Below are 26,751 nucleotides of genomic sequence, written 5' to 3'. Positions count from 1 at the left end.
CGTTGGCCGATATTTCAGTACACAAGCATCCACAGTAAAAATCTACTTGTCACAGGAATGAGGCGTATCGACACTGGTTTGGCAAAGGGTTGAAACGACTGCAGCCACTCCACACAGTCACTGCGCACCGGTGGTCGCTATTACCACCTATGAATGAAGTTATCTTTACATATACAGTTTGCACATGGTTGTGGCTCATGGTGGATGTTCTGAAGTGCAAGCATGTAGCTGAGCTTCCTGAAGTTGACATAAGGTTGTATCCTCACCCTGCACAGGCCCTGGACACAGATGTCGTTGGTGTCCGGTCCGCACGGCGTGCCATCGATGACCCTGTCCCTGAGCTGATAGTAGGCCGTGCTGCCTGCCACCCTACAGAACAGCTTACACCTATCCTTCATCAGGACTGATGGAGGAGGAGAGGTAGGTAGATAGATAGAAGGGGAAAAGAGTTGATGGGTTAACTGGTTTATCATTGTTATTGACTTGACTGAGATGTGAAATTCTGTAGAAATCTTGTTGGCAAGCGTTGATATTGTGTGCATTGTTGTGTTTTACCGCTACAGACAGAAGTAGTAAGCAGGACGGATATAAGGGCTGCAAAAGGGTAAGAATGACTCTCACTTCCGCTGTACTTGGGCACCCAGCGCACGTTTGGAGGTAGACCGTTGATGTTGAAGTGCCTGCCGTCGAAGGCAGCGCATTGCTCCTCCCTGAAGTCCTTCTTCTGCTTGGAGCAGGGCTCAGAGTTACAGGAACGAAACTTCATCCTGCGACCCACACAGTACATTCCCCCATTCCTGGGCCTGCAGGCGAGATTGGATAAGTCATCTATCTAATATAATATCAGTAATCTGTCAGTAGTCAGTAATCAGTAAGGAGTAATCTATCTATCTATCTATCTATCTATCTATCTATCTATCTATCTAGCTATCTGTCTGTCTGTCTGTCCGTCTGTCTGTTTGTCTATCTATCTATCAATCTATCTACAGTGTAAATCTACAGTGTAATAACACTGTAATAACGCTGACATTGGAAGTCAGCGTGCCCCTGCGCTTCCCCTCTGTCAGCCCGTTAAACCAGGATGAAAGCCTGCCTTGGTGAGCGCTAGCTATGGAAAGAATTCTCTTAAGGAGGCTTGATCTATGGTACATTGACTTTAGGCAGCCAGGACGGAGACAAGGTCCACCAGGCGTGCATGACTACAAAGAGAGGGACTGCTCACACGGGTCGGTTGCACTCGCGCACGGCGATCTTGATGCCCCCGCCGCACGTCCGCGAGCAGGTACCAAAAGGACTCCAAACGCCCCACGCCCCCTCCACAGGTGTGGCGTCATGCTCTTTGGCTATACACAGGCCGTGCTTGCAGTGCTGCAACAGGACAGAGAAGTGCATACATAGAGAGAGAGGGAAAGGGGGAGAAAGAGGGCGAATGGGAGCAGGCGGAGAGATTGAAGTCAGAGGGCGAAAGAAAGATGGAAAAGAGCGAGACAGAAAGAGAGAGAGAGGAAGAGAGAGAGTGAGCACATGAAACCCTAGCCGTGGAATTGGCAACACATCTATCTGCTCTCCCTTCACATTCTGCTTTGATGCTAATCTGGGAGAAATTATACAGTGAAGCGAATGGAAAAAGAGGAATCAAAAAAAGACATTTCACTGCTGTGTCTGTCTGGGCGGAAGACAAAAAAACGTCACGCACATGGTCAATAAATATATCTCAGCTCATAACAGGAGGATAATCTTACCCTGTTCAACAAACAGACTATAGCTTAAGTGTTTAGTGTGGCTCCAGTTTAGAATGGGATGGGGGGCTGGTGTAAACAGGACAGGGTTTCAACATGTGTGTGTGTCTTTGGACTTCTGGAGCTGGCTGGCCCATGCTTCTTTCATGTCTCCTCAGTCTTAGTGGCAGGAAGCAAGGGGTTAGTGAGAGACGTCCTAATTAAAAGCTACACTAAGCCAGTCACCGAGAGGGAAATCTCCACCATTCACAACTTCACTCCTCCTACTTAAGCTTATTACAGCCTCATAATCATACATAGCCTTAAAGCAAAACAAATCCACCTCTCCGTGAGGCCAAAATATGGAAATGGATTTGGACACAATTCGTCTCACATGCCACTCATGTTCAATTACCAACAGCTTACACTACTGGCATGTTGGCAAGTGTTTGGAAAGTTGTTTTCTTATGTCATTTTGCGTTTTGTATTAAAACGCCTGTGAACAATTTCTTGGTTATGAGTCATTGGAAAAGCTGTAACATCAAAAAAAAAAAGGAAATGTGGTAAGGATTGTCAGCACCATATGAGTATTAAACCATAATGTAATAGCTAGCTGTGGATAAAATTGCGGTGTGCCCTCAGGGAAGACACTGCCACTTTCCACTCTTTTTCCCAAACTTTTGCTCCGATAATCATCAGTTCATTTCACTTGCTAATCACCTATATGTCTCTTTCTCCTTTACATTTTCTGCTCAATTCTCCTTTATCTTTCTCTCTCTAGCCATGTGTCTTAATTTCCATGTGGCACTTACCTTTCCAGGAGAGCAGTCAGTGCCGTCTGCCCACGGCATGTGCTGGGTCCTGCAGCCCCGCTGGGCCCCCTCTGGACTGGTGCACCACAGCCTGCGACACTGGGTCTGGGGAACACACACACACACACACACACACACTGAGTTAACCTTAAGACCCCAAAAAAGATTGTGCTGAAAACTGAAAAATATCAGAACAAGACAGAACACATAAATGTCATGTATAATAATCTCACAGTTGACAAGTTTTCAACTACATATAGACTCTTATTGGGAGACATCCAGCTTATCACACCTTATCAAACATTATGCCAGAAGGTGACTCCGCTGGTATGTAATTGCTTTATCAAGCATCAAACTAGAAAAGTATTTCTTAGCCAGTGGCTCGCATGACCTTTCTGACTGCAATGAAGACATGAGCCAATAAAAAATAGCCCACCATGTTCAAACTGACCTTTTCTGTCATTTCAGGGCTATTTTCTATCTTTCATGTGAGCTTACTGACATTTCAATACCATGAACAGAAAAGGATCATTAAGTAGCATGTAAAGGAGGTGTTTCCAGGCCTATGAATATGATTTCACCATTCCTCTGTTTCATTTAGTGTTTTAAGGCCAGAAATCATTCACCAGATATAGAATGGCTCACGTTTTCTCAACTGATTTTGTCATTGTCATTCTTCTCATAAAGAACAATGGATATCTTTGGTTATAATGGGACACTTCGAAGGCGTGTTTGGGTCCTGAGGCAAAGCCAGTTGAGAAGCGCTGCAGCAGACAGTGATAACACAAGAGGCTTCCGTCATGAGAAACCAACGTGCACAACATGACCGTTTAGACTCACACACCATCCTCACTTACCATATAAGGGCACACCTGTGTCCCCGGCCCGAATATCAATTCGCACTGTTTATTGACATTGTATATCCGTCCGGGCAGCTGCTGTGAGAGACTGTACGGCCTAGAAGCGGGCTCGTCGAGCAAGCACTCACCATATCCTGTGCTATTAAGAAATAAAAATAAAATGACTTAAAGAAAAAAGGGAAAAACAAGAGACACAAACAGACAGAAAACACACTCAGTACAGCCGGAGAGGTGATTTTTTCCTGTACATAATAAAACCCCTACTGTACACACAGACTTGCTTTTATGCAGACTTCTTATATTCAATCAACTATGTGTAGTAAGTGGGGATGAACTGTTTGGGTGTTTTGGAGAGAGGAGTGGCTCTTGAACCCCATTTACTCTTCCCTATGAATTCCCTGGTCTTTGTCAGTCAGTAGAAGAGCCTTGGGAGAGGAGAGACCAGAGGCTGCGATTGGCCTGAGAAATGCTGTCAGAGAGTCTATTTGTGTTTGGTTACTTAAAAGTTGGCTGTGGCTCCCGAAAAGAAAAAAAAAAAAAAAGACTGTGCATGGGCTGCACTCTCCCCCTCGTCCATGTTCCTGTGTGTTTGTGGCAAAAAGTCTTGTGAAATTTCTACACTATAGTACTCAGTAGTCAATACTGCATCTTCCAAGTGCATTTAATCAGAGCTTTGGATAAACAATTGTTAATTCAATAAATCAATCAGTGAATCAATCAATTCAAATTTAAAACTGTTTTCACAATACCTGACTACTTGACATATCATATTTGATTTCATACTGTTATCTACATAATCCCCATGCATGTTTGGAACAACGGTGAGGAAAAGAGTGCGACATACTCGAGGAACTCGGTGATGTACTTCCTGCTACACTTGGACCACATCCAAGGGTTGGTGTTGTAGTTCAGCGTGGGAGCCATTACGTGTTGCTGGATCTTAACTCCGTCCTCTTTGCACTTGTTACTGTCATCATGGGGCATGTTGAACCTGGCAGAGAGAAACATAAGGTATGTTCAGATATGATGAACAGCCACACCAAACCACGGTTACAGAATCCCTCTCAGACTATCACAAAATGTTACATTAATAGAGACGTTTGGAGAGTTGCCAGATACTTTGTTCTGTAAGTAACTTTATTGGTTGTAGTTTATGTGCCGCAGATGTACAGCACTGTAAGACCACTGTTGGGCTGAGACAAATGTGAACAAAGCCAGTAGTACGGTGACGAGGGGCTCTACACTGTCTCTGGCCAGGCCTTTAAAGTTTAATGTTATTGTTTCTCAAACCAACCATGACATAGACTCTAATGGAAAAAAGAACTTCATTTGTGTTTTCATGTGTTTCATTTGCTCAAGCACATGTTTTAAATTTAAACATTGGTTCTATATTACCTGTGGTCAGTGCATTATTGGCTTTGGGAAAACCATTCATGGTTGTATTTGAAAATAATACAGCAATTTTGCATAGCCTGCCTGTGGGGTATGTGGAAAGAAACCAGCACAATATTAAGTTATATGAATAATGGCCATTGGACATAACGCAGGAATAATTAGATTTGAGCTGAATAACTGCAAGGGAAACGTTTAAGGCTTGGCTGGCTGAGCAAATACAGCCCTGGGGGTTGCTGTCGGACAGGTACAGCACACTGCCTTCCCTCTGTGCTACTCTGCACCCCACCTGACAGGTACCATACAGCACCGAGCTCCATGGCTAAGCAGTCTTCCAGCAATGTTGTCACCACTTGATGCGGATAAAAGTGGAATTCAACAATCCCACCTTTTGTATGGTGGTTAGAAGGAGCATTTGTAACAGATGATGAGGGCTGTTAAGGTCCGTAACAGTCTCCAGCGTAGCAGGCTAACCCCAGCTCCAGCTGACTCAGGACTTTGGACAATGCAGAAACTGCAAGAAAAGGGCAATGGCCACCAACCCTGGGGCTGGAAATCTAGTCCTTACAATGGGTTTTTTGCGCAAGTCCTGAGAAACCAAGTCCTTGGACTCAAATGTTCTTTTGTGGTCTCTTTTCTCTCCTCTCTTTCAAAAGGTAACGGAGATGACGATTAAGAGATGTAATCAGAAACAGAAAAAAGCACGACAAAACATTGGGAAAACAATAAGAAATGAACGGATGTTGAGTGTTAAAGAAAACTGAAATCATAAAAAAGCCCTGAACACCCCCTTGTCATGGATGGGTGGATTCCTAGAAAGACTTCTAACTGAAGCCAGTGCTTTCACCAGCTAAAATTGATTACCATGCTTCGGGAAAACACTCAATAAATGGGAACATGCAGTGCTTACACATGGCCAAGTTCATGGGCGATGGTGAATGCAGTGCTGAGTCCATTGTCCTCACTGATACTGCAGCTCCTGTATGGATCACACACTGTCCCCAATTCCGCAAGTCCTGAATAACAAAAGGGTCATTTTAATATTCATAGTCATCATCATCATCATCATCATCATCATCATCATCATCTCCATCACCCATTGTCATTGTTAGCATCTTTGCTATCATCATCATATAATTCATCAACCCTTGATGGTGGTAAGTCTATCTTCCCATTTTAGAAAGATCCACTTACCTAAAGTGTCACACTTATCCCTTGCTCTGCAGATGTCCTGCCTGTGGTGAAGACATAGATAATGAGTCATTGTCTTACTGTAATTATAGCAATGACAGTAATAACAATCATATTTTCCTTGTACCTGGTGATGAGGATGGCAGTGTCGTGGTGGGAGTGGTGGTTGTCATCCAGGATGTTCTTGCTCTGCTGCCAGATGCAGAAGTTCTTTAAAGTGGTCTGTGCATTGAAGGAAATGTTTGGGCCATCCTGAAAGAGAGAAAGAGAGAGACAGCGAGAAACAGAGTGAGAGAGAGAGAGAGAGAGAGAGAGAGAGAGAGAGAGAGAGAGAGAGAGAATGAATGAATTAACAAACAAATGTGATATTTTCATTCTAAAATGCGAACACTGGAGATTAAAACCAATGCAGTAATCTTACCAGCTCGTTGTTTATGATGACTAACTTTACAATCACAACGTTAATCAGATTGCCAATGCTGGGGTCCTTGTAGATGGAAGACACCTGAATGAAGGAAACGAAGCATGAATTCAAACCTATGAATGAGAACATTGCTCAAGATCATCAGCACTGTTATTGTCAGGATCAAAATGGTACATTATTTTGAGTGCAACACAAACTTTGTAGGCAACATAGCAACTTAGAGAACCAATTTCAATGTGACACAGTATATTCAGAGGGAACTCTGTATCTTGGACAACCATCCTGCAGTTTTAAGCAACTAGCAGGGAATTTGGCTGATTGGAGAGAGACGCTGATAATGGCCTGAGCCCCTGTGGAGAAGGCAGACTTTGCCAGGACCAGAATATAGGTCATCTCAGCCTCCCCCCTGGGCTGTCGGCCCCAGACGCCTGCGGAAGCCAGCATTTGAAGTGGCCAGGAGTATGCGGCCTATGTGACATACCTGAGCTTATTTTTTAACATTCATCAAAGCTGTCAGACAGGCTCTACCTCAAGCTGCCCTCTCTTCCCCCCTGGCCGTTTGAAAGTGGTGTTTACCCCTGCCCTAGGCTGCCCTTTTCCCTCCCACGGCCCTCCTCTAAAGGCCGGCCGACTGACTTGCAGCATGAGCAGCGCAGCAGAACACACATACATTTAGTACACAAATACACACACATGCAGCTACAGTCTGTCCACAAATGTGTCCACAGACACACAAACACACTAGCGTCTCCCAGCCAACCACCTCCCCCAGCCAAGCAATTTCTGCTAGCAGCTGCGAGGCCATTTAACTGAGCAGGACTTACAATGGACATTAACGTTAGTATGTAGTGCTGGAGGTTGCTGCCGTGATGCTCCACCATTTTGCTGTCGGCCACCAGCATGACTTCAACGAAGCGCGGGTAGGAGAGGAAGCGCTTTGGTCTCCTGTGAGGTCCTGAGTCACCGCTGCTATCATTTGATGGTCTAGCGCTAGCGCTGCCGCTCTCTGCTCTAGCCAAGGCGCCGCTGGCCAGCCCGGCGCTCAGTGTCTCCAAGTCATTGAACATGCCACCGCTGACCACACGGGCCGGGCTGGACGTGGTGCTCACCCCCGCCGCCGGCCGCCTCTTCAGCTTGTGCCTCTTATGCCTGTGTTTGTGTCCTGGGGAGAAACAGAGAGGAGCCAGAGGGAATTGAGTGCATATAAATATTCAAAGATGGATGGATTATGGATGATGCATTTAGTCAGCAAAGCAGACAGGGTATGACTCAATGGTTGCGGTGAGTATGTGTTTAAAATTAAGCCACCGTTGTGGCTTATGACTTAAAAGGTTGCTGTGGAGATGCATGAGGTGAGTCTGGAAGTGTATACTGTTAAAATATGTTGCTCTCTCCCTTTTGTTTATTGTTGCTGAAATAGTAGGCTGACAAATGAATACTGTCTGGAGTCTTTTTTCTCTCTCCCTCTCTCTCTCAGAAGAGGGAAGAGGGCAGGGCAAAGAGTTCACGCTAGGTAAACCTGGCACCCAGCCATAAAAAAATGGAGCAAAAGCTGCACACACCAAAAGAAGGCGGCAAGCCAAGGACTGAGCAGCAGTTTAAGAACTACTCAACATTAGTTGGAATGTGAAAAGGTCTGATTTCAATCATGGCATGGTAACCAAATTCCGCTGAGTGCCACTCTTTTTTGTTTTCTCACCATGTGCAGATCACCTCGTCTGGACCACCTGCAATGCAACACCATTTATACAACAGTGACTGGACTACAGCATAAAAGTGGATCTGGTTGCAATGCCCGTGATTCACGAGTCTAATCAAAAAGACACTACTTTCCACCACTTCAAAACCTACAAGGCAACACAGGAACAAAGGGGCTTTGTACAAGGCTGACTCATGCTTCATAATCATCTGTTAGGCCAAAAATGCCTCTTAATCAAATATATGGGGTCATATCAGGCCATGATATCAGAAACACACACACACACACACACACACACACACACACACACACACACACACACACACACACACTGTATATGTATATACAATGCAACACAGAAACACATACATGTACACACAATACAGAGCAATAAACACACACAAACACACACTGAAAAAACAAGCATCTGCAGAAACATATCCAGCAGAGAAAGAAAATATAATCCAGATTTATTTTCTTAGTTGTGATCACTTAAACGCTCGAGGTCTGCATCACTCTGCTTCTATACAGTTTACGCTGAGTCTTCACGGCAGCGGGTCCGTCCGACTTTCTTATCAAAGAAGCAGAGGAAGTACAAGAGTCAACAGGAAGCTGAGGCAGTCAACTGAGATGGGATGATACAAGAGTGAACTTCCAAATGACTTTTCCTGTGTGAGAGCTGGAAAGCTTCCTCACTGTACCGTCGCTGTAGGCACTGCGCTGCGCTATGCTGTGCAGGCTTTAACATGATGTGAGAACTGAGATCACTGGCACTATACATTCTGCTTAGTACTGCCATTACAATTCTACATGTAGCAGAAGGTTGAGGAGCAATTCCCACAATAAATTGCATGAGATGGCCAATTTTGTGTTTAAACAGCCTAAATTGTATGCTATTATTACTATTACGCTATTACTCTTTTTCATATCAATTTTCCACTTTTCTATGATTTTAAAGATTCAGGCACTGCCAAGCTAATTTCCCCCTTTTATCTCCGCTGTTCAATATCCATTCATAACTGCCAAGCTCAACAGCTCTGTTCCTTTTAATCAGATACATATAACACATGACAATCACTGTGATAGCTCAGTTACTATTACATAATGGGTTCCTGTTGCGATTCATGCTGGGGACGTCAGGGATGATGCTGGGGAAGATACAACGATCATGCCGCTTACGCCTGTGGGAACTCATTAAAAAAGCCAGATAACCGGGGCCACCTTCATCTCAACATATGGACATACAGACACAGAACACACACACCCGCTCACACACATACGCATGCACTTACACACATGCACACGTACAAGCACATGCAGTCACCTACACGACCACAGGTTTGTTTACACACATATAGCCTCTGGGAGTTCCGTGGTCATTGGTGTGAGTAGCGGCAGTGTGCTGGGCAGCCAGAAGGAGGACACTGGGTGAAAGTTTACTGGAGCAGCTATTACAGTCAGCTGACCGGCCGGGCTAACTCAGTAGTGACGTCTGAATCAACATTGTGTGTGTATGGCTGCTTGTGTGTGTGTGTTTTGGTCTGTGCACGTGCGTATGCAGGCATTTGCATGGCTGTCTGTGTGTCTGTGTGTGTATATTTATGAGGACCCAGCCTGTGTGCATTGCATGCATGTGTGCCATAACTGATCATATACACGATACCTGAAGTGTCACAAGCAGAGTCCTCCCCGGATGCCTGTTTCTTGGGTGCACTCTTCCTGTATACAATATGAGGTTTTGTGTGTTCTTCTTCATAGTGTTCTCCTTGGTAGCTGTGTAGTGGCTCCACAAAATACTCCCCTTCTGGAGACCTGAAAGTGCCAAGCTGGATACAAGAAAAATGCATAGGATTAGTGTATTTTTTTTTATATAAAATAATTGTACCAACACTGAAGTATGGCTTCCTTGCTATCCACTGGATAAAAATGAGCCATGCCAGGACCCCCTGTGCTTTCACATAATTAGATGGTGAAATATGTGAATTTGCATGCATATCAGAATGGCCCCAGAACAAGAGGAAAACTGAGAATAATGGGACCTATGATGCCTATCAGAAGAACAATAAGACTGCATGTTGTTGCTTTCTTGGCAGGCCTGATGGAAGCCTGGTTGCATTTCACGTGGCACAGGTCAAATATATAGCAGACGAGGAAAGTGCCAAGCTAAGCAAATGTGGAAAAGGTGCTCCCTTTTGATCTAGGCTGAGTTGAATTGGCTGGGCTGTATATTGTAAAACCTCATGGCAGCCCTGAAAGCTGAGACAAGTTTGATACAATCATACCCTATAATAAAGTATGACAAAAATGACCATTAGGAAGACATTCACTTCTGCTGATTGTGCAAAATTTAGCAGCAGAGTGGCCTGGTGGTTACAAAGACCGTCCTTCAAGCAGAGGGCACAGGCTGAAGCTCCCTGCTGAAGTGTCTTTGAATCCCTACCAGCTTCAGGGTGCTGTTCTGTGGCTCACCCTGACCTCTGACCTCTCTGTGGAGTTGGCAAGCCAGAAAAGAATTTCCCTACAGGCATCAATAAAGTGTCACATTATTTTAGGACATACAATAATAAAATGTAGTAGTGGTCACCAAAAGTATTGCCTAGCTTGTAATAAATGTGCCCATAGAGGTCTTGAACAGATGATTGATGTGTCATTAATGTCAGTTCAACTCCCTAAAGCTCCCTAAAGCTTCCATGTGGTTGATATGATTTGTCATTTGAGAAGAAATTGACCTCTGATGATATTCACATGGGTCACCTCGCTGCCGTTACCATGTATAACCCGGGAGTGCACTTTTGCTCCACTCCAAAACTCATGCTTCAGCACGCCTGGGACCGGATAATTCGTGATGACGTCTGCACCACCCGTACTCCCGCTGCACGGGCGTGCGTAAAGACGTCACCGACTACCGGGACAGAGAAAGAGAGCAGACCGTTCATTAAACTTGGGAGCACCGCAGCTGGACAGGACAGTTTATCACTGCAGAGTTACAGCAGAGATCTCATAAGCCTACGGAAGCGCCGTTTGTCACCACAGGATTCTGATGCAAAAAAAAATATCACTATTAACAAGTAATGTAGCCTCATATGCAGTCTCAAAATCTGAGATTATTCTACTTGTTTCCAAAGCAGTTTACTTGTTTCCAAGTGTCTTTAAGAATATTACTGAAACAAGTTGATTTGCATTGGAAACAAGTGCAAAGACCCCCCCTCGCCCCCACTTGTTTTTTTGTTTTTGTTTTGTTTTTTGTTTTGGTATATATATATTTTTTAATTAAGAAAAAATAAGTTTTAAGACATAGTCTAATACTAGACTGTATGACTTGTTAAGGTGAGTATTTTTGCATTGTAGCAACAAAACAAAAATAAGCAGGCGGCGCGCAAAGTTGGAAAGGCTTTGCGCAAAGGTTCAAAATTCAAATTTTCCAAGGTAAGGGTGAGACAGACTTTCGAGCAACCGCTTGGTGTAAGCAGTAATGTGGCCGCTAAAGACCTGTGGTGGAAAATGAAAACACGAGCCGATCGTAAAGCCATCACATGCATGTGGAGGCTAACGGTGCGTAAAAACTCACCAGTCCGGAGCACAAACTGATGACCGCGGCGTGTTCTGCTTGAGCATTCACATGTCCTTTATAGAAGCAGTGCTTTAACTCCGTGTCCTCCTCCTCCACCTCCCCATCTGGTGAAAAATCCGTTATGTTACCTCCTCTGGGTACTCCAAGTATTGTCACAGTGTAGAGAGGTGCGATAAATCCCGAATCCAGCGTGAGGTTGAGGTGATAGTTCTGTCCGAAAGCAGATATCCTGTAGTGGATATTTGGCGAGGCCCATTGATCCGTGATATTGCCGGCGCTCTCGTCCAAACTTCGTCTTTTCCTCTTGAAGTGCACAGTGGTAGGAAACTTGTCACCAGCTTCATTCACTCGCACCGGTGTTACAATCTCATAAGCGCCGATCTCCTCTTTTACTGGGGAATAAAAGCACAACAATCACAACACAATTAAGGATTAAGCGGGGTTTCAATAGCATGTGTATAATCACTGTAAATGCATTCAACGACAGATTATAATTTAGACATCTATGTGTTTGAGGAAGGCGGGTGGACTTGAATAATTAGTTGACTTTGCTGCACGGCAAGGAAATTAAAAAAATCATTCAGTAAACTTTAGGTGTCCAGAAAGCAGTGCAAGTCATGTGCTTAGCTGATCCTGGAAAAAAAAATCCATTCATTCTGTAGCCCTCCCCGTTAGAAAGTAACGCACCACTGTGGAAAAAAAATGCGGAGGTTGGCAGAGCGGCATACTTTACCTTTGCTTGAATTCAAGAGCAATCTCCCCGTAGATGCGACTACATTCAAGAAATCAGGGAATAGTAGGAACCCCAAGCCCCAGAAGAGCACATGCATGATTGTCCACGTTCAGAGGAGAGCGGCAGCCTGTATTCCTGTAATACTGTATTCCTCCGGTCACTCCGGGCTTTCCGCCTCCGGTCCGCCTGCCACATCCAATTTTATTATCCGCGACTCTTGAGTGGATGGTCTCTGGCCGGTGAAGTACACTGCTGGGACGTGAGCGCTTCGCGGATTCCCTGGCGAACATGCATACTGCAGAGAGGGGTGGGCTGCTCAAACAGTCAACTGCGGTGGGCTTCACTGTAAGGCTCTGGACCAGCTCTCTCCCAACAGCAAGGGGCGGGCTCAACCAGGCAAGGTACATTGGTGCTACAGCCAAGCCACTCCCGTTCCATACTGTAGTGACAAGGGTGGCAAAAAAAAAACTTAATTCTGTTTGCTAACTTTGTCAGTAACTGGACTGTGCAGCGGGAATGTTGTATAGCCTACATGCCTGGATTAACAACAGTGCATGCGGGGCCCATACTGTGGGGCCCCTCAGTCCACCAAGGGCCCGAAAGCCCTGGGTTCATGGAGTAGATACATTAGTGAAAATAAGTGTAAATTTGCACTTTCATACAAATTAGTAGCTATACTATCCCAGCTGTCTCAAATAGATTTATATTGAGCAGGTTTTGGTGTGGTTTGTGTAACCTGTCTGATGGGGTGAGCACTCGACTGGGTGGATACTAGACAGGGCAGTTGCACACGGTACACAGCAGAATGGTGACCATGGCAGTGAGGTGGGGCCCATAGAAAATGCTTGCCCCGGGGCCACTAGCGAGATAATCTGGGCATGGCTGTAGACTTGGAAGTTCATGGGATCACAGAGTTACAAAATGCAAGCCGACAAGCAGCCTAGCCATATAGTGATTTGAGGTCTTCAGTAGGCACTGGTGAAGGCATTGTGTAGGGATAATGGTAGGCCTAATGGTTTTATGAGCTATAGCATCCTCAGCAGAACAATGCAGCCTGTATGGAAGCCGTTGTAGGTGCCTTTGTTATGTGGAAGATCAAAGAGTGGGGCTATCCAGTCCCTCTCAAAGAGTGAGAAATGTTTCAGAGTTCATTCATATACTCATCCCACTTGCAGTCTTGTTCCTGTGTGCTCCCCCACCCCACCCCACCCCACAAACACACACACGCATGCACGCACACACACACACACACACACACACACACACACACAGGTACACATGTAGAATACGCAATTTGTTTGTCCCATTTTTCGCAAATATTGTAAACATCCATACGGTCCAAGGCACAGTGGAAACATGGCTCACTTCTCCTTAGAGAGAATAAATTACTAAAATCAATTATATTAACACATGGCCAAAATGTATTTTATTATTATCAAAAGTCAAAAGCCATAATTCCAGTCAGTTATTTCTGTCAAGGTGCCCAAGTACAAAGTTTTGACAACTGCAGTGCTGTAGTTTAGTCTACGACACTTCATCTACTCACCACCAGTGGACAGACTGCTGAAGATGTAAAACCTGTCTACTGTGTGACATTATAATGTTACATGAGGCAGACATTACAGTGAGTATCACACTTTATGTTGGAGATAAGACTCGACCTATTCCCAAGCTCACTGTTCAAGAAATGAAGAAAACATTGCTAACTAAAGGCAGTCTTGTCCTAAGAGATAGCACACAGCCAAAACAGATTTTAAAGTACAGTAAGAACACTGATTACTGAGACAAAGCAAATTTCAGATCCATTTGAAGCCGTGACACATCTGAAGTCATCCAAGAAGAAAAAAAAAAAGAATGAAAAAAGGTCTGAAAATTGTATTATTATTTTTTTTAGAATAAGTAAAACGAATCTGCTAATTGGATGAGATAACTTCACTTTTTTCTATTGTTTCAAGAATTTTATTCAATTGTGTGTCATTTTCTTGATACTAGCAGAGTGATCCGACTGTAGATTAAAAGTGAAACTGGAGACAAGTGAAAATTTTGTCACCCCTAAAATTTTAAGACTGAATATTAAACTAAATGACTTAATTTGTCTTCATTTATCTTCCTCCTGCATTTTATCCATTTGATCCGCATGTCGTCACTCCGTGCAGAGAACCACATCATTGCAGGCCTCTGTGGACATTTCCCGCCCTGTGAGACCTTATGTGGTGATAAACGCTAGCAGATGGCACATGACTTTACAGCTCATTTGTTGAGCGCGATCAACACGCACCGCCATTAAGGACGCCAACTTGGATTTGCAGGTGCACACCTACAACAAAAGCCTCCTAGGAAATGCCTGCGGTATGTGGAAAAAAGCAAAAAAAAGCAAAAAAAACCAAATCTGATCAAAGAGAGTAGGTAGAGGTAGGTGAACTCTGACATGACACTCATTACAGTATGTGCAGCCCTGTGGTGATCTGACGAGTCATCAAAAAGTCAGGACCATTTTACCAAGAACATTTCTAATAAAATTATAATCAACTTTTCAAATCATCCCATTCAAGACATTAACATAATATCATTTTACTCTTAAAAACACCCATGGGCCACCCATCCTTTTGCCCCAATTAGTACTTATTTTCCAGTATGATGGAACTAATTAGGTATGATTTCTAAGAGGTCACTGAAATGTTAATGTGTGAGATCGCTGGCTATAATGAATCTCATACACTAGAGAAGGCACTGGACTTCAGAGAAGTCTATGTAATCCCTTATACAAGCTCTCAACACTAGCCTTTGCACAGGAGCTGTTTTTCTTCTCAAGTTCGGTTTGGGAATTCTTCCCCGGTACAGACATTAAAACGCCAACATGGGAGTGGCAGTTGTAGTTCACAAAACCAGGAACCCCTTTAAATATAACCTTTCATTCACAATTAGTCCCTTTTCCCAGAACTCTCCATAAAACCTTTTTTACAGCACAGGGGTCACAGGTAAGTAAAAACAGGCAGGAGAACATTTGCCTCAAGGCGTTGTTTTAAAATGTGCAGCAACTGCAACTTTAAGCAGACCACTTACTCTTCTCTGTGCCGTCTGTAGTTGCTGTTCAGTGGTTACAGACACCATTCATTTCACACTGACTAATAGCTGTTTCAAGTTCTTAATGAATAGCCATTTTGCTCCCAAAAGTCAGTGCCAACATGTGCCAGTATCCTCAATGAGAAAAGGGACTCCCCCACCTAGTGCTTCAGTGGGTGGCCACCATCTCCAGTGCTTATCATCAATGAACTGACCTTTTCCCCTGGTGGATTCTCAGTGGAACAGCCACCATAGCTGTGTGTGTGTGTGTGTGTGTGTGTGTGTGTGTGTGTGTGTATTCTCAATGGAAGGCCACTGAGGTCATCAGAGTCAGCCAGCCTGAGTTGTGCGCAGGCAGCATCATTCAGAGCAGCTAGCGGCAGCCTCCCGACAGTGTAAACTTCACTTCCCCTCCAGATCAGATAAAAGGCCGATAAGGAGCGGAAAGCTTGAATGAAGGAACCGACTCTGGCCTGGGATTTCAAAGAGAGAAACTTTAATTGTGGAGCTTTCAAAATCTCCTCTTACTCCCTCTCAACCCCCCACCCCAACAGGCTTTTCTTGTCTCAGTGAGCTTGTCTTCATTACAAGGCGAGGGCCATGTGTATCGAGTTGGGAAGCAATACTTTATAATATCGTGGTATTGTTGGGGTATTGTAATACAGATGACGAATGGCATTCGTTGGTCACTGAGACAGGGAAATTAAATGCTGTGAAGTGGAAAATAAAAGTCATCCGCAATTGAAACTACATATTGCATTTTAAACATCCACAAAGAACAAGACAGGGTATTTTCAAATTCCCGGTCGCTGGTCAAGCCTGATTTTTCCTGATCAACAGTGGGCACATCAGAACTGTTCCCACAATGTTTCCTCTAAAACAGGGTTTCTCAACCAGCCGCTCACAAACCAAAAGCGGTTTACAGGATGATTCTGACAGGGCTGCAGATATGTTCGCATTAAAATATCCCTCTGGACATCGCTAACAGGTGCCAGCACCTAAATCAATTTCATCTGCAAAACTATTATGAACTTCTAATATTTCTGTATATCCTGTTGTTGGAAAGATACTCTTGGCAGAGACCATGTCCCCATTTCCTATTTTTCCCCATCCTTGTCTAAATCATATGTTCTTTTTGGGCTTGACTGCTAGGAATGTAATAGACAAACAATAACTGACAGGTAATCGCATGTTAGGGTGGTGTTTTGAAAGCCTTAAAGATTGTCATGTTCACATTTTTGTCAAGAAGCGACCCAAATCATATATAACCACACTTAAAATGACTTAGTTAAGGCTTTCATGCTGTCGTAGTCGATTTTCCTACAAAGGACAACAGTGGTTTGTGATTTCACGGGCAGTGTCAGACTCTTTCTGATAAAACACCAGTTGAAAACCTTTGCTGTAATAATGTCCTTTCCTTAGAGCACACAGAAAAATATTCATTCACTATATTCATCCACTCAGCATTACCTGCATGGTTGAACTGTTTTTTTGTTTTTGTTTTAAATTTCTAACTCTGATCAAAGTTAGTTTGTAACATCATTTTCATTCAGTGCTATAAGTAAGGACCTCATCTGCCATAAGTGTGTGTCTATGTGTGTATGAGTATGCTCAGTTTAAAGGGGGTTTCGGGACATGCTTCATTGTGACAAGTGAGTCCTACAGCCAATGTTTCTGAGAAAAGGAGACAAAGTATGATAACTGTGGCTCTCAGAACCCTCACACTTATTACTTCTTTCAGCATGGGACCGTTTGCACTTCCAGCAGTAATTGGGTAAACATCCAAAGACACAGAGACACATGGCTCCCCTAGACCTGCAGGCATACGCGGACAACCACACACACACGCACACACAGATGGGCACACATGCTCAAACATCAAGCTATGTCACATGCCCTCACTCTTTTAATTGGTGATGCAGACAGCAGGCGCTGAGAGCTTTACCAGGGAGGGAGGGGGTTCTGTAAATGGGCTTTTAGGATGTTCCTGGGCGAGTTTACGTTGGGTGAGAGCTGAGCGAAAACAAGGCTCAACTTCTGAAGTGCAATTAGGCCTTCGGAGGAGCTTTCACAGACCACAAGATAGGGGTCTGGACTCTGCCCAAGTAGTAGAGCAGCTGTCAGGGGGTCCCTCCAAAATCGGAATGCTTCCCAGATTCCCCAGCTCTCTGTGGAATGGCAACAATAGACTACATGCCAGAGACCAAATTAATCTAGCCTTCAGACCCCAGATCGGAGAGAGGAGGAAGAAGTCATCAGAGGTGCGTAGCGTAGCGTAGCCTAGATACCAGTGTGACATAATGTATGGCCACACACTACGGGACCCTCACACTATGGCCCTCCAAGTTCCAAAAAGCTCTCAGCGCTTCCACGAACTCCTTTGTTTACAATACAGTAGGCCAAGTGAAGACCCAGTGAGTCATTTTTCCCCAACCGAAGCCTTGGAAGGGCATGTATTCCTTCATAATATCATTGTGTTGAGCGCACTTGGAGAAGGGTGGTGGTGATGATGGGACAGGGGCTGGTATGGTTGGTGGATGGGGGACACTGTTGGGGGTGTTAGATAGTTTAAGGTAGGCAAAAAACCTCTGCCAGTTTGACTCAAAATGGCTGTGACAGATCATGTTAGGGGAAAGTAGTGATATCGTTTCTCAGAGTCCTGATGTCATCAGTTTGCAGTCTTACCCCGGCCCCAGCATGTTCGCCCCCCCCAATTCACTTGGCGCCCCGTGCTTAACAAAAGGACAACATGATGACCTAATCATTCTCAGCTGTGAGAGAAACTGAAAGAAAAAGATATCGTGACACCCTTTAACCACCTGACTTTTTGTATGGACACGGGACAGCTGGAGTGAGAGAATGAGTGTGAAAGAACAAAAGAAGGGAATGAGGGGAGGTGTAGGATTAGCGGTTTTCCTCCTCTGAAAAACACACTTTTATTTAAGATTCCTCACTCAATACAGCAGGCACAATGTCCGTGTTGTGTTTGTTTTTCTCCCTCTGTTTGATGCAGTAACCAAATAGAGGTTCCTTTGTAACAGTGGTGCCTTAAAATTTGCTGTAAAAAGTCAAATGTGAAAACCCACATATGAATTCAAAGCACATGTACTTTTTGGACACATTAGTTAGGGTTAGTGAACATATGTGCATATAAGTGAACATGTGCAACATTTCCCATGTGAAAATGACATTTTCACACCTGTCTCTTTGCATGTCACAAGTTTTCACATGTGAAACAAATATTGTCATATATAATGGCAGTTGAAAACATGAAAAAATGGTAATTTTTTTTTTTTTACATCTGAAGTAAAAACTGTCACATGTGATTGTGAAATTGTTCACATATGAAACCCAACATGTGTCCAAAAAGCACATTTGAATTGACTCTTTGAATTCACCTATGGGTTTTCACATGTGGGTTTTTTGTAAGGGGATAAATTATGTACATCAGTAATATCACTCCTTATGACAGATGTTTTGGGTTGGGTCCTGAATAACTCTAACTCACACATACATTTTCACATACACAACACATCATAGTCCCAGTACTGTTCGTATCCCAGTGTCAGTGCCATTTCCATGGTTGTAGATCCATCCATCACAGTACTGTTATATTAAGTGTGTGTACAGTATACTGTAAGTCTACATCTTCATTGACCCCTTTGTGTAGAAAACATTTCAGCTCACTGAGAAACACTTCAACGTAAACTGGATGTGTGTTTTTACAGGATTAGTTACAGAGCTGGATCATTACAGGATTCTCTTTAACCCACAAATCGCTGCTAGATCTGTTTCCCTTCAGCTCTGTCTGCCCCTTTGTCATACTGGATATAGTTTAGTGTTCTGGGTCAAGGACTCTATTTTGTGGCTGTCAGGGTTTGGAGAATAGGCTGGCCCGGGTCCTGCTGGCAGGGCCACTGTGTAAAGGGGTCGTCTGGGACCAAGAGGAGCCAGCACGCTCACTATAGATGACAGGCGCACAGCAGTGTGCACCAGGACCCCCGCTGGATCCGAGAGGGAAAAGCTTTACCGCAAGCAATGCCCGCAATAACACAAAGAGAATTTAAATGAAAAGGGCAGAACATTTTTTTTTCTTCATGTATAATTCAATAAGCCCTGGATATGGCTTCAGCTGGAGAGGAAAACCTCCTGCCAATAGGTGGGCTCTGATATAATTGAGATGCATACTTATTCAAGACAGAATATTTTAACTAATTATTGACTTTCCCCATGCTACGTAGTTGCAACAATTTGGAAAAACGACCACCAGTAGTTAGAGTAGCCAGTAGAGAGTATCGGTTTTACTGACCAGAGTTTCCTTGTCTGTCTCAATCTAATCTATCAGAAGTCATTTTGGGTCACCACTCACAAAGAGACACTTCTTCGCCAAATCTGATTTTATGAATTAATAATCTTATTATGGTTTTAACTCGGCAGGGTGAGTGGCACCAAATAATCACTGTGACGGCTTTGACTGACAGACTGACGGCATATGTACTGTGGAATCCCCAAAACATGTTTACAGAGGAACAGCCGACTGTTAATACACCATTATTATAAAGTTATTTCTAATGCAGCAAAAGTGAATTCAAACTGACGCTTGCCATGTCTGTCTCAGTTGTTAAATCATGTCTGTCTCAGTTGTTAAATCATGTCTGTCTCAGTTGATGTTTTTAAATTGTGTCTGAAAAACATCCTGTTTCATATGCCTTTTATTATATTACCCTGTAAAGCACTATAAACTCTGTTTTCGAAAAGTGCTATATATGTAAATAAAGTTTATTATTAATATTATTATTATTATTATAGTCCCTTTAAAGTTGGCCTGTAATGAGGAACCAGTGATGTGGGAGATGAGAATTTATGTCTGAAGGACATTTTGCAAGTGGATTGTTTTTGTCCACAGTACCACAGACAGCTGAGCTGTTTTTCACAATGTGGATGTACCACAGGGACCTTCTAAAAGACTAAACAACACAATATGGTGTATGGTATACTATAATTATAAAACTTAACAAAATGCAGAAAGCATTTGGCCTACATGTACAATCAAGCAACACAGCTTTTCAAATGCACAGTATTGTTTACATGTGAAAGGAATGCAGACGTGCCCATTTGATGTCAGCCTGTCTGGCTTCATCTTATTGATTCCATATTGTCTAGGCAGATGGCTGGGTGAGTCACTTCCATAATCATTTCAGGCTTTTCTCAAACAAAAAAAGGACAGCATAGACAGCATCTTGTGCAGTTAGTTAATAAACTATCCACCTATCCATCCACAACGTAAAAGACCTGGTCAGTTTCAAATTATACAACCAGCCACAGCCACCCTCATTCAAAGATGGCCAGTATTTGCCCTCAGTTTAGCACAAGTTAATACAACTAGAAAGCTACAACTTTGAGAGCCGGCCATTAAATTGCTCCCAAAAATTCACCACTATAAGCTGAAAGTACTCACTAGCTACTTTTGGGCCTTACCATCTAGTCATCAACTAGCGTCATCTGCTAGTCGTATAATAGTTAATATACAACAACAATTTTACAGATACAAACTTACTAGTTTTTAGCTGTAACCAGCAGCTACCATAAGTCACTTGGTCGGTTGGTCAGTCTGACGGTCCCCAAAAAAACCCCATTGTGCATATACAGCCACACAATACAGAGATGTCATATCTGTAGCTTTCCCTGGCAGCTACAGTAGTGCTTTAGTTCAGTTGGTAGGGCAGTGGACTTTCATGCAGAAGTCTCTGGCTCTACTCCTGTGATTGTGATGGGGTTTTTTTGGGTTTTTTTCTTGCAAGGTATTATTGTTGAGAATATATGAATTGGGAGGACTTATGCTGTTGTATGAGACTGTATATTTTGGAGGCCTGACAGCAGTTATGCGATCATTGACACGGTACACAACCCATCAAATCATCTGAACACGCCAGGATACATTAACTGGGCAAGTGTGAATTTTGATGTGATGAGCCTGACCACCGCGGGTTGTGGACTGACTCATCAGATCACAATGCAAACAAAATCTGATTTTGAAACATTCACGCCTGCCCAGTTAATGCATCTTGGCGTGTTTGGATGATGAAAGTTGCATTGAGAACTGAAGTGTAACCGCAGCACATGTTGAACCTATCCATACCAATTTTGACTAGAAGACTTTCATTTGCTAAGCTTCAGATCAGACCTGAGCACTGTCTACAATTCATTAGAGGCAACAGTGACAAGTCCACCTGTTTTATTTACTTAATTACAAAGTTGGAAGGAGGTTATGTTTTTACCCCGTCTGTCTGTCTCTCTGTTTGTTAGCAAGATATCTCAAAAAGTTACAAACAGATTTGACTGAAATCTGGTGGACAGATAGCTCTTGGCACAAGGTTCAGTTGATTAGATTTTGGAGGTGATCTGGATCTGGGATTTCTGCCATTAGACGATTTTCATTTTTTAATCACAGCTATCATGCTGCATTCATGTGCTGGTTGAAAAGTCCAACATCCGGGATTTCCAAGTCGTCTACTAAACAGCATTGCAAGTTGGAGAATCGTTCAACATTGGCGCAGGTTTGTGCTCTACCGAGGATCTTTTAGTTTGTATTGTGCTTGCACTGTGTTTACTGATGGAGATTTGTGCTGAGGAATGTGTCACATACCTCCTGTTATTCCCGGGGGCATCGTCTGTTCTGGCCATATAGCTTTTCTTCTGTATACTTTTCTGTTTAGGAATGGATGGCTTTGGAGGTACAGGAAATATCCCATGTGAGACGGCTAGGATTCCTTAAGATTACATCCCCAGAAAGCATAAGTCATTCTTCAGTCAGAGAAAGAAGTGAGGTGCACTAGTCTATGACATCCTTGGGAAACTGGGTAAGGTAGACAGGATTGCTGAGTTGTGGGTCTCTCACAGGAGAGAAATGTAAGACGTTATTGAAACAATTTAAATAACAGCTGTATTTGAAGAATTCACATCACCTAATTATTGTAACAGTATAATACAGACAATACGCTGTGAAGCCTGCTGCATGGTTTGGTAGCACTTTACAATGGCCTTACTCCAAGTACTTACTCACACACTTACTCCAAGATTATTATTGTTGTGTATTTACAACACGTTTCCATAGGTTAAGAGACAGATTAATACAGTGGAATAAAGCCGTTGTAAAGTGTTACCAAAGTTCTGGACATGACTCTGAGGTTATGCTGGGTTCACTGAGTGCCCATGTGAATGTTTGACCACAGTAACATTACCCAGCCTCTAGGTCATTTTGAGTATTCCACTATGGCCTGTTCAGCTCAGCTGTGACCATGCAGTTTGGGAAATGTCCAGGTTCTGTAAGCGATATCACTGGAGCTTCATGCTAGCTTATTACATTAGCCCTCGGACCCAAGGGGGAAGGCATGCGAACCGAAAAGATCAGCTTTGCTCGCAGTTGCTCTACTCTGCACTTGCTGTCATGTTTTTCACATTTACTCCCACATGGGTCGCCCCGAGGTTCAGTCTCAGTCCAGTTGACGCGTTGGCGTCCCGTTGCTGAGGTCACATCGTCACAGATTACCTTGGAGTTTGTTCTCACCTCATCTGATTTGGCCTGTATTTTCCCCCAGAGGTGTTATTCTGCCAGAGGGACTTTAACTCTTGCTCTGTCACCACTCTGGTCAAACGCTAAGATGGTAATTTAACCCGAGTCACACAATATTGTCATAAAATCCCTCTTGTTTTTGTAGTCGGAGCTGGGTAAGAGGGGGCGTCGATCTGCTAGAGCATAATCAAAGCCAGACTTTGTGAAATGGTGTGATTTGTCCTTTGACTCTTATTTATTCACACAAGATATGTTTAATAGCAGCTGACCTGAGGTTTGGGGCAGGAAATACATATAGCATCCCTAGTCCACCTACTGTGGGTCAAACTGAAAGATGTGGAGTTCACAAAGTCTAAGAAATATATGACAGCTCAGAATGCTTTGTTATGTGCAGAATTGCCCAGGAATCGAGCAAAACATAATACCTGGTATTTTGGAGGCATGGAGGAGTGAAAGTAGTTTCATGCTTTGCGAGCCAAAACGATAGAAAATTCATCACATCCTTCTCTTTTGGCACCTCATTGTTAATCACATCCTTTCAGGTCTGGGCTGGAACACAGGTCCCGTTGTACAAGAATGTTTTAATATTACAGGAATGCCAACTCTGACACAAAAACAATGCTAAAAGTTGGAGGCGGCACGTGATTCTAGTGAGTTAGGCGAAGCAGGAAGCAACGTTGACTGTTATTGCCTGTGTGGGAGGTAAGCCCCAGCCTGTTTTTGCCGTTAGTCGGGCTAACGCTAACTCCTTTCATACGTACATACATACCTCATCTCAGAAAATATCACTGAAGCATGATTATCAACGATTAGACCAGGACATACCACAATCAACTAATAGTAGTCAAACATGGGCTGGCTTCTAATCAGTGTGGAATGGCAAGTCAGGTCTCCGCACAGCTGGGTTCTCACAATGTCTAGCTCAGAGAAAGGAACAACTGAACTGGGCTGTTGGCAAAACATGAGCAGTGAATTTGTCCTAATCAAACACAGTGCAAGACAGATTTTCAGAGGAGGCATTGCTGACATACCAATTTACAGTAGAGCTTTACTAATAAAAACTCCTTGAGAATGGAAGTAGTGCGGACCCGTAAATCTCACATAAAGCCTTAACGTTAGAGAAGTGGGCTTTTGACAGGAGCCAGTTCAGGCTGAGAAAATCTGGGTGTGGAAATGCTCTTCCCTCCCTCAAAAGCTACTGCCAAGATGTCCTTGAGCAAGGCACTTATCCTCCAGTTGTCCCAGTGGAGCTGCTTAGTGGTCAACAGTAGGAGGTTGTACTGGGCAGCTCCTTGGTGTGAATATGTTTAACTGTACGAACGCAAAGCAGGACAGTGCTGAAAAAGAGTACACATGCCCCACAAAAATTTTCCTGGATATATAAAGGTTAAAAAATACAGTAATTTTGACATTAGTTACATTATCTGAGATGCATTTCATGCGCATAAATACCAAAAAATGCCTGTAGGCCAACAGTCCTTTGCATTTGATATGAATAAAATTCTTATGTTGTTTTACAAGAACAATATGAATCCATTTTGCGATTGCTCCAAGAAGAAGGAGTGCACATAGAATTATGTTATGCTTGTCTTCACCTCTTTCCCTCTCCTTCACATGTAGGTTTCTGGTCTGCTCTCTCCTCTGCTGGCTTGTAGTCTATTGGACATCCTGCAGAGCTGACACTATTTTAGCCCCTTTCACAAGGGTGTGCTGACCGCAGCCTGCCTTTGTAGTTTGTATACTAAATGCGCGGTGGAGAGGGATCCCTTTTGGGCCTGTGGTTTCCTGAAACGAGCCATCTGCAACTGCTCCAGCCCCAGCATGGCCTGGGGAAAAAAACACAGGCACAAATAAAGTGGATTCATATACTATATATTCCTCAACAAAGAATGCATTCATTTTGTCATCCTGATCTGGAGAGTATTACTTCAACGCAAAACATTTTCATGGTTTCCATGCATCACATTTAACATCTCTTTTTGATGTCTTACAGCATTTAACATTTCCGACAAAATTCCCACAAAATCACAGGTTTATGTTTTTGAGAAAGCCGAGACAGATGGATGATTGAGGCAAAAAAAACAACTCTCTCGTTTCCGCTTTCGTTCCTTCATCCATTAAACCTAATGACCCAGCTACAGTATCTACATGATGTGGGGTCGTGTTGGGGAGAGCAAACTGAGATGAGGCAGTGACCTCAACGGAAGCTTCAGCAGCTGATAAAAGAATAGAGATGAAGAAAAAAAAGGCCATTCCTCTTTTTAGGAACCGCTATCAAATGTTTCAGTAGCTCCCCGCAGGGACTCTGACGAGCTGCAGGACAATGGCCAACGAGGGTGTTCCTAATCTTCCCTTCAGATACTGACTGTGCTTCGGGAAGTTTCAGCTTGCAGATGAGAAGGGAACAGGAAAGAATGAAAGTGGGAGGAAGAGAGACAGTAGAAGCGAGAGAAAAGGGGAAAAACAGTGGAAATCCTATTTGGCAGGACAAGTGCCGTTTTTCTCCAGTGTTTCCAAGAATTGATTAGTGTGTGTAATTTCCAAATCAAAGCAATCTGACCACATTATGAGCCATTTTTCAAGGACACTTTTACCAACACTCATAGGGTCAAGTAAAAACACGTATGTTTGATTCCATTTGATTCTACTTATAAAAAGGAGGATATCTTTAGACCAAGGACTTCTAAAGCTAATGGAAATGGCCAGTGACCAGCAATGTGTCCAAATGCTAGCATACCTCCATTTTTCCATTCCAAATAAAAAGATAGTAACATTTCCAGGCCAATGAGGAGGAGTGGCTGCAACAGCACACGTGGAAATGTTTCATTTACTCATACCTGGAATGGTGAAGAGCAGATATATTCACCATCAAGTGCTAAATGTAATGGTCAGTTTCTGCCAATATCAGTGTATGCTGCAGAGAAAGTTGAAGTTGCATTGCATATCAAGAGTTTAGGTTTTCATACAGCAGTGCCATAGGCTATATATAGTACAAGTACTATATATAGTACAAGCTGTGGGACTAGCATGTTCACCAACCATGTTAACTATGACTCCAACTCCCATTATATTTAATGTATAACCTTGTAGAGACCATAACCTTGTAGAGACCTCTTCCCCCAACATACAGTGAGATAAATACTTGGCAAAGCATCAGAGAAGGTCCAAGTATGTAAATTTGAGGGGATGCAGTGCAGTTTCTTTATGCTTAACAAGAGCTCCACACATAATGGTATGGAATTTATTCAAGGTTTTTTGGCAAAGGTACAAAAACTATTTTAAAAACAGTTTCCAAATCTGCATCAATGATGCTTCCTCAGAGCAGCTATGGATAATGATCTCTAACAAACCCATAAAAGTGTAAGTTTAGGGGTGTCTATTTGATTCACTGCCCCAGGTTTTCATACGAGTACAGGGAAATTTGAACCAGCTATATGATAATGAGCATCTAAAGTCTTACACACCAGCCCTTAACTGTCTATATGTAGAACAGGTGACAATCTCTTAAAAGTCTGTCCATCTTAACAGCCAAGAGACACTGACAATCACTGACAAACACTGACACAGAAGCTGGCAAAAAATAAGAAGTGAAGGATGTTCTCAAAACAACTGCCAGCCTTCAGGGGGGATTTTGAAATAGTCAGCATGTCTGCAGACCACTCTCATGTTTATGCATTTTAGGCAACAATCACAATCATTTCAATTGCCTTTCAAA

General features: G+C 43.3%; 1 protein-coding gene across 1 annotated transcript in view; it reads right to left on the bottom strand.

Annotated features, from left to right (window-relative positions):
* The window catches only part of adamts9 (ADAM metallopeptidase with thrombospondin type 1 motif, 9), a 46,235-nt gene extending 33,698 nt beyond the window's left edge, over positions 1–12,537 (bottom strand). The window contains exons 1-14 of the mRNA XM_071543859.1: positions 12,401–12,537; positions 11,665–12,059; positions 9,760–9,922; positions 7,222–7,559; positions 6,395–6,478; positions 6,101–6,225; positions 5,977–6,017; positions 5,693–5,798; positions 4,235–4,381; positions 3,388–3,529; positions 2,531–2,635; positions 1,223–1,368; positions 622–803; positions 267–403 (exon numbers count right to left, since the gene is read on the bottom strand). Of these exons, the coding sequence (XP_071399960.1) occupies positions 267–403; positions 622–803; positions 1,223–1,368; positions 2,531–2,635; positions 3,388–3,529; positions 4,235–4,381; positions 5,693–5,798; positions 5,977–6,017; positions 6,101–6,225; positions 6,395–6,478; positions 7,222–7,559; positions 9,760–9,922; positions 11,665–12,059; positions 12,401–12,497 (2,208 nt within the window). The 5' untranslated portion in view covers positions 12,498–12,537. The remainder of the gene's footprint in view (positions 1–266; positions 404–621; positions 804–1,222; positions 1,369–2,530; positions 2,636–3,387; positions 3,530–4,234; positions 4,382–5,692; positions 5,799–5,976; positions 6,018–6,100; positions 6,226–6,394; positions 6,479–7,221; positions 7,560–9,759; positions 9,923–11,664; positions 12,060–12,400) is intronic.
* Positions 12,538–26,751: the final 14,214 nt, after the last annotated feature.

The sequence above is a fragment of the Centroberyx affinis genome, unplaced genomic scaffold (genome assembly GCF_046629955.1).
Source record: "Centroberyx affinis isolate AG114_WGS23_722 - 3 ecotype Tasmania unplaced genomic scaffold, CSIRO-AGI_Caff_v1 ptg004388l_1, whole genome shotgun sequence".
Classification (NCBI taxonomy): Eukaryota; Metazoa; Chordata; class Actinopteri; order Beryciformes; family Berycidae; genus Centroberyx; species Centroberyx affinis.
This window is presented reverse-complemented; position numbering and strand designations above follow the sequence as displayed.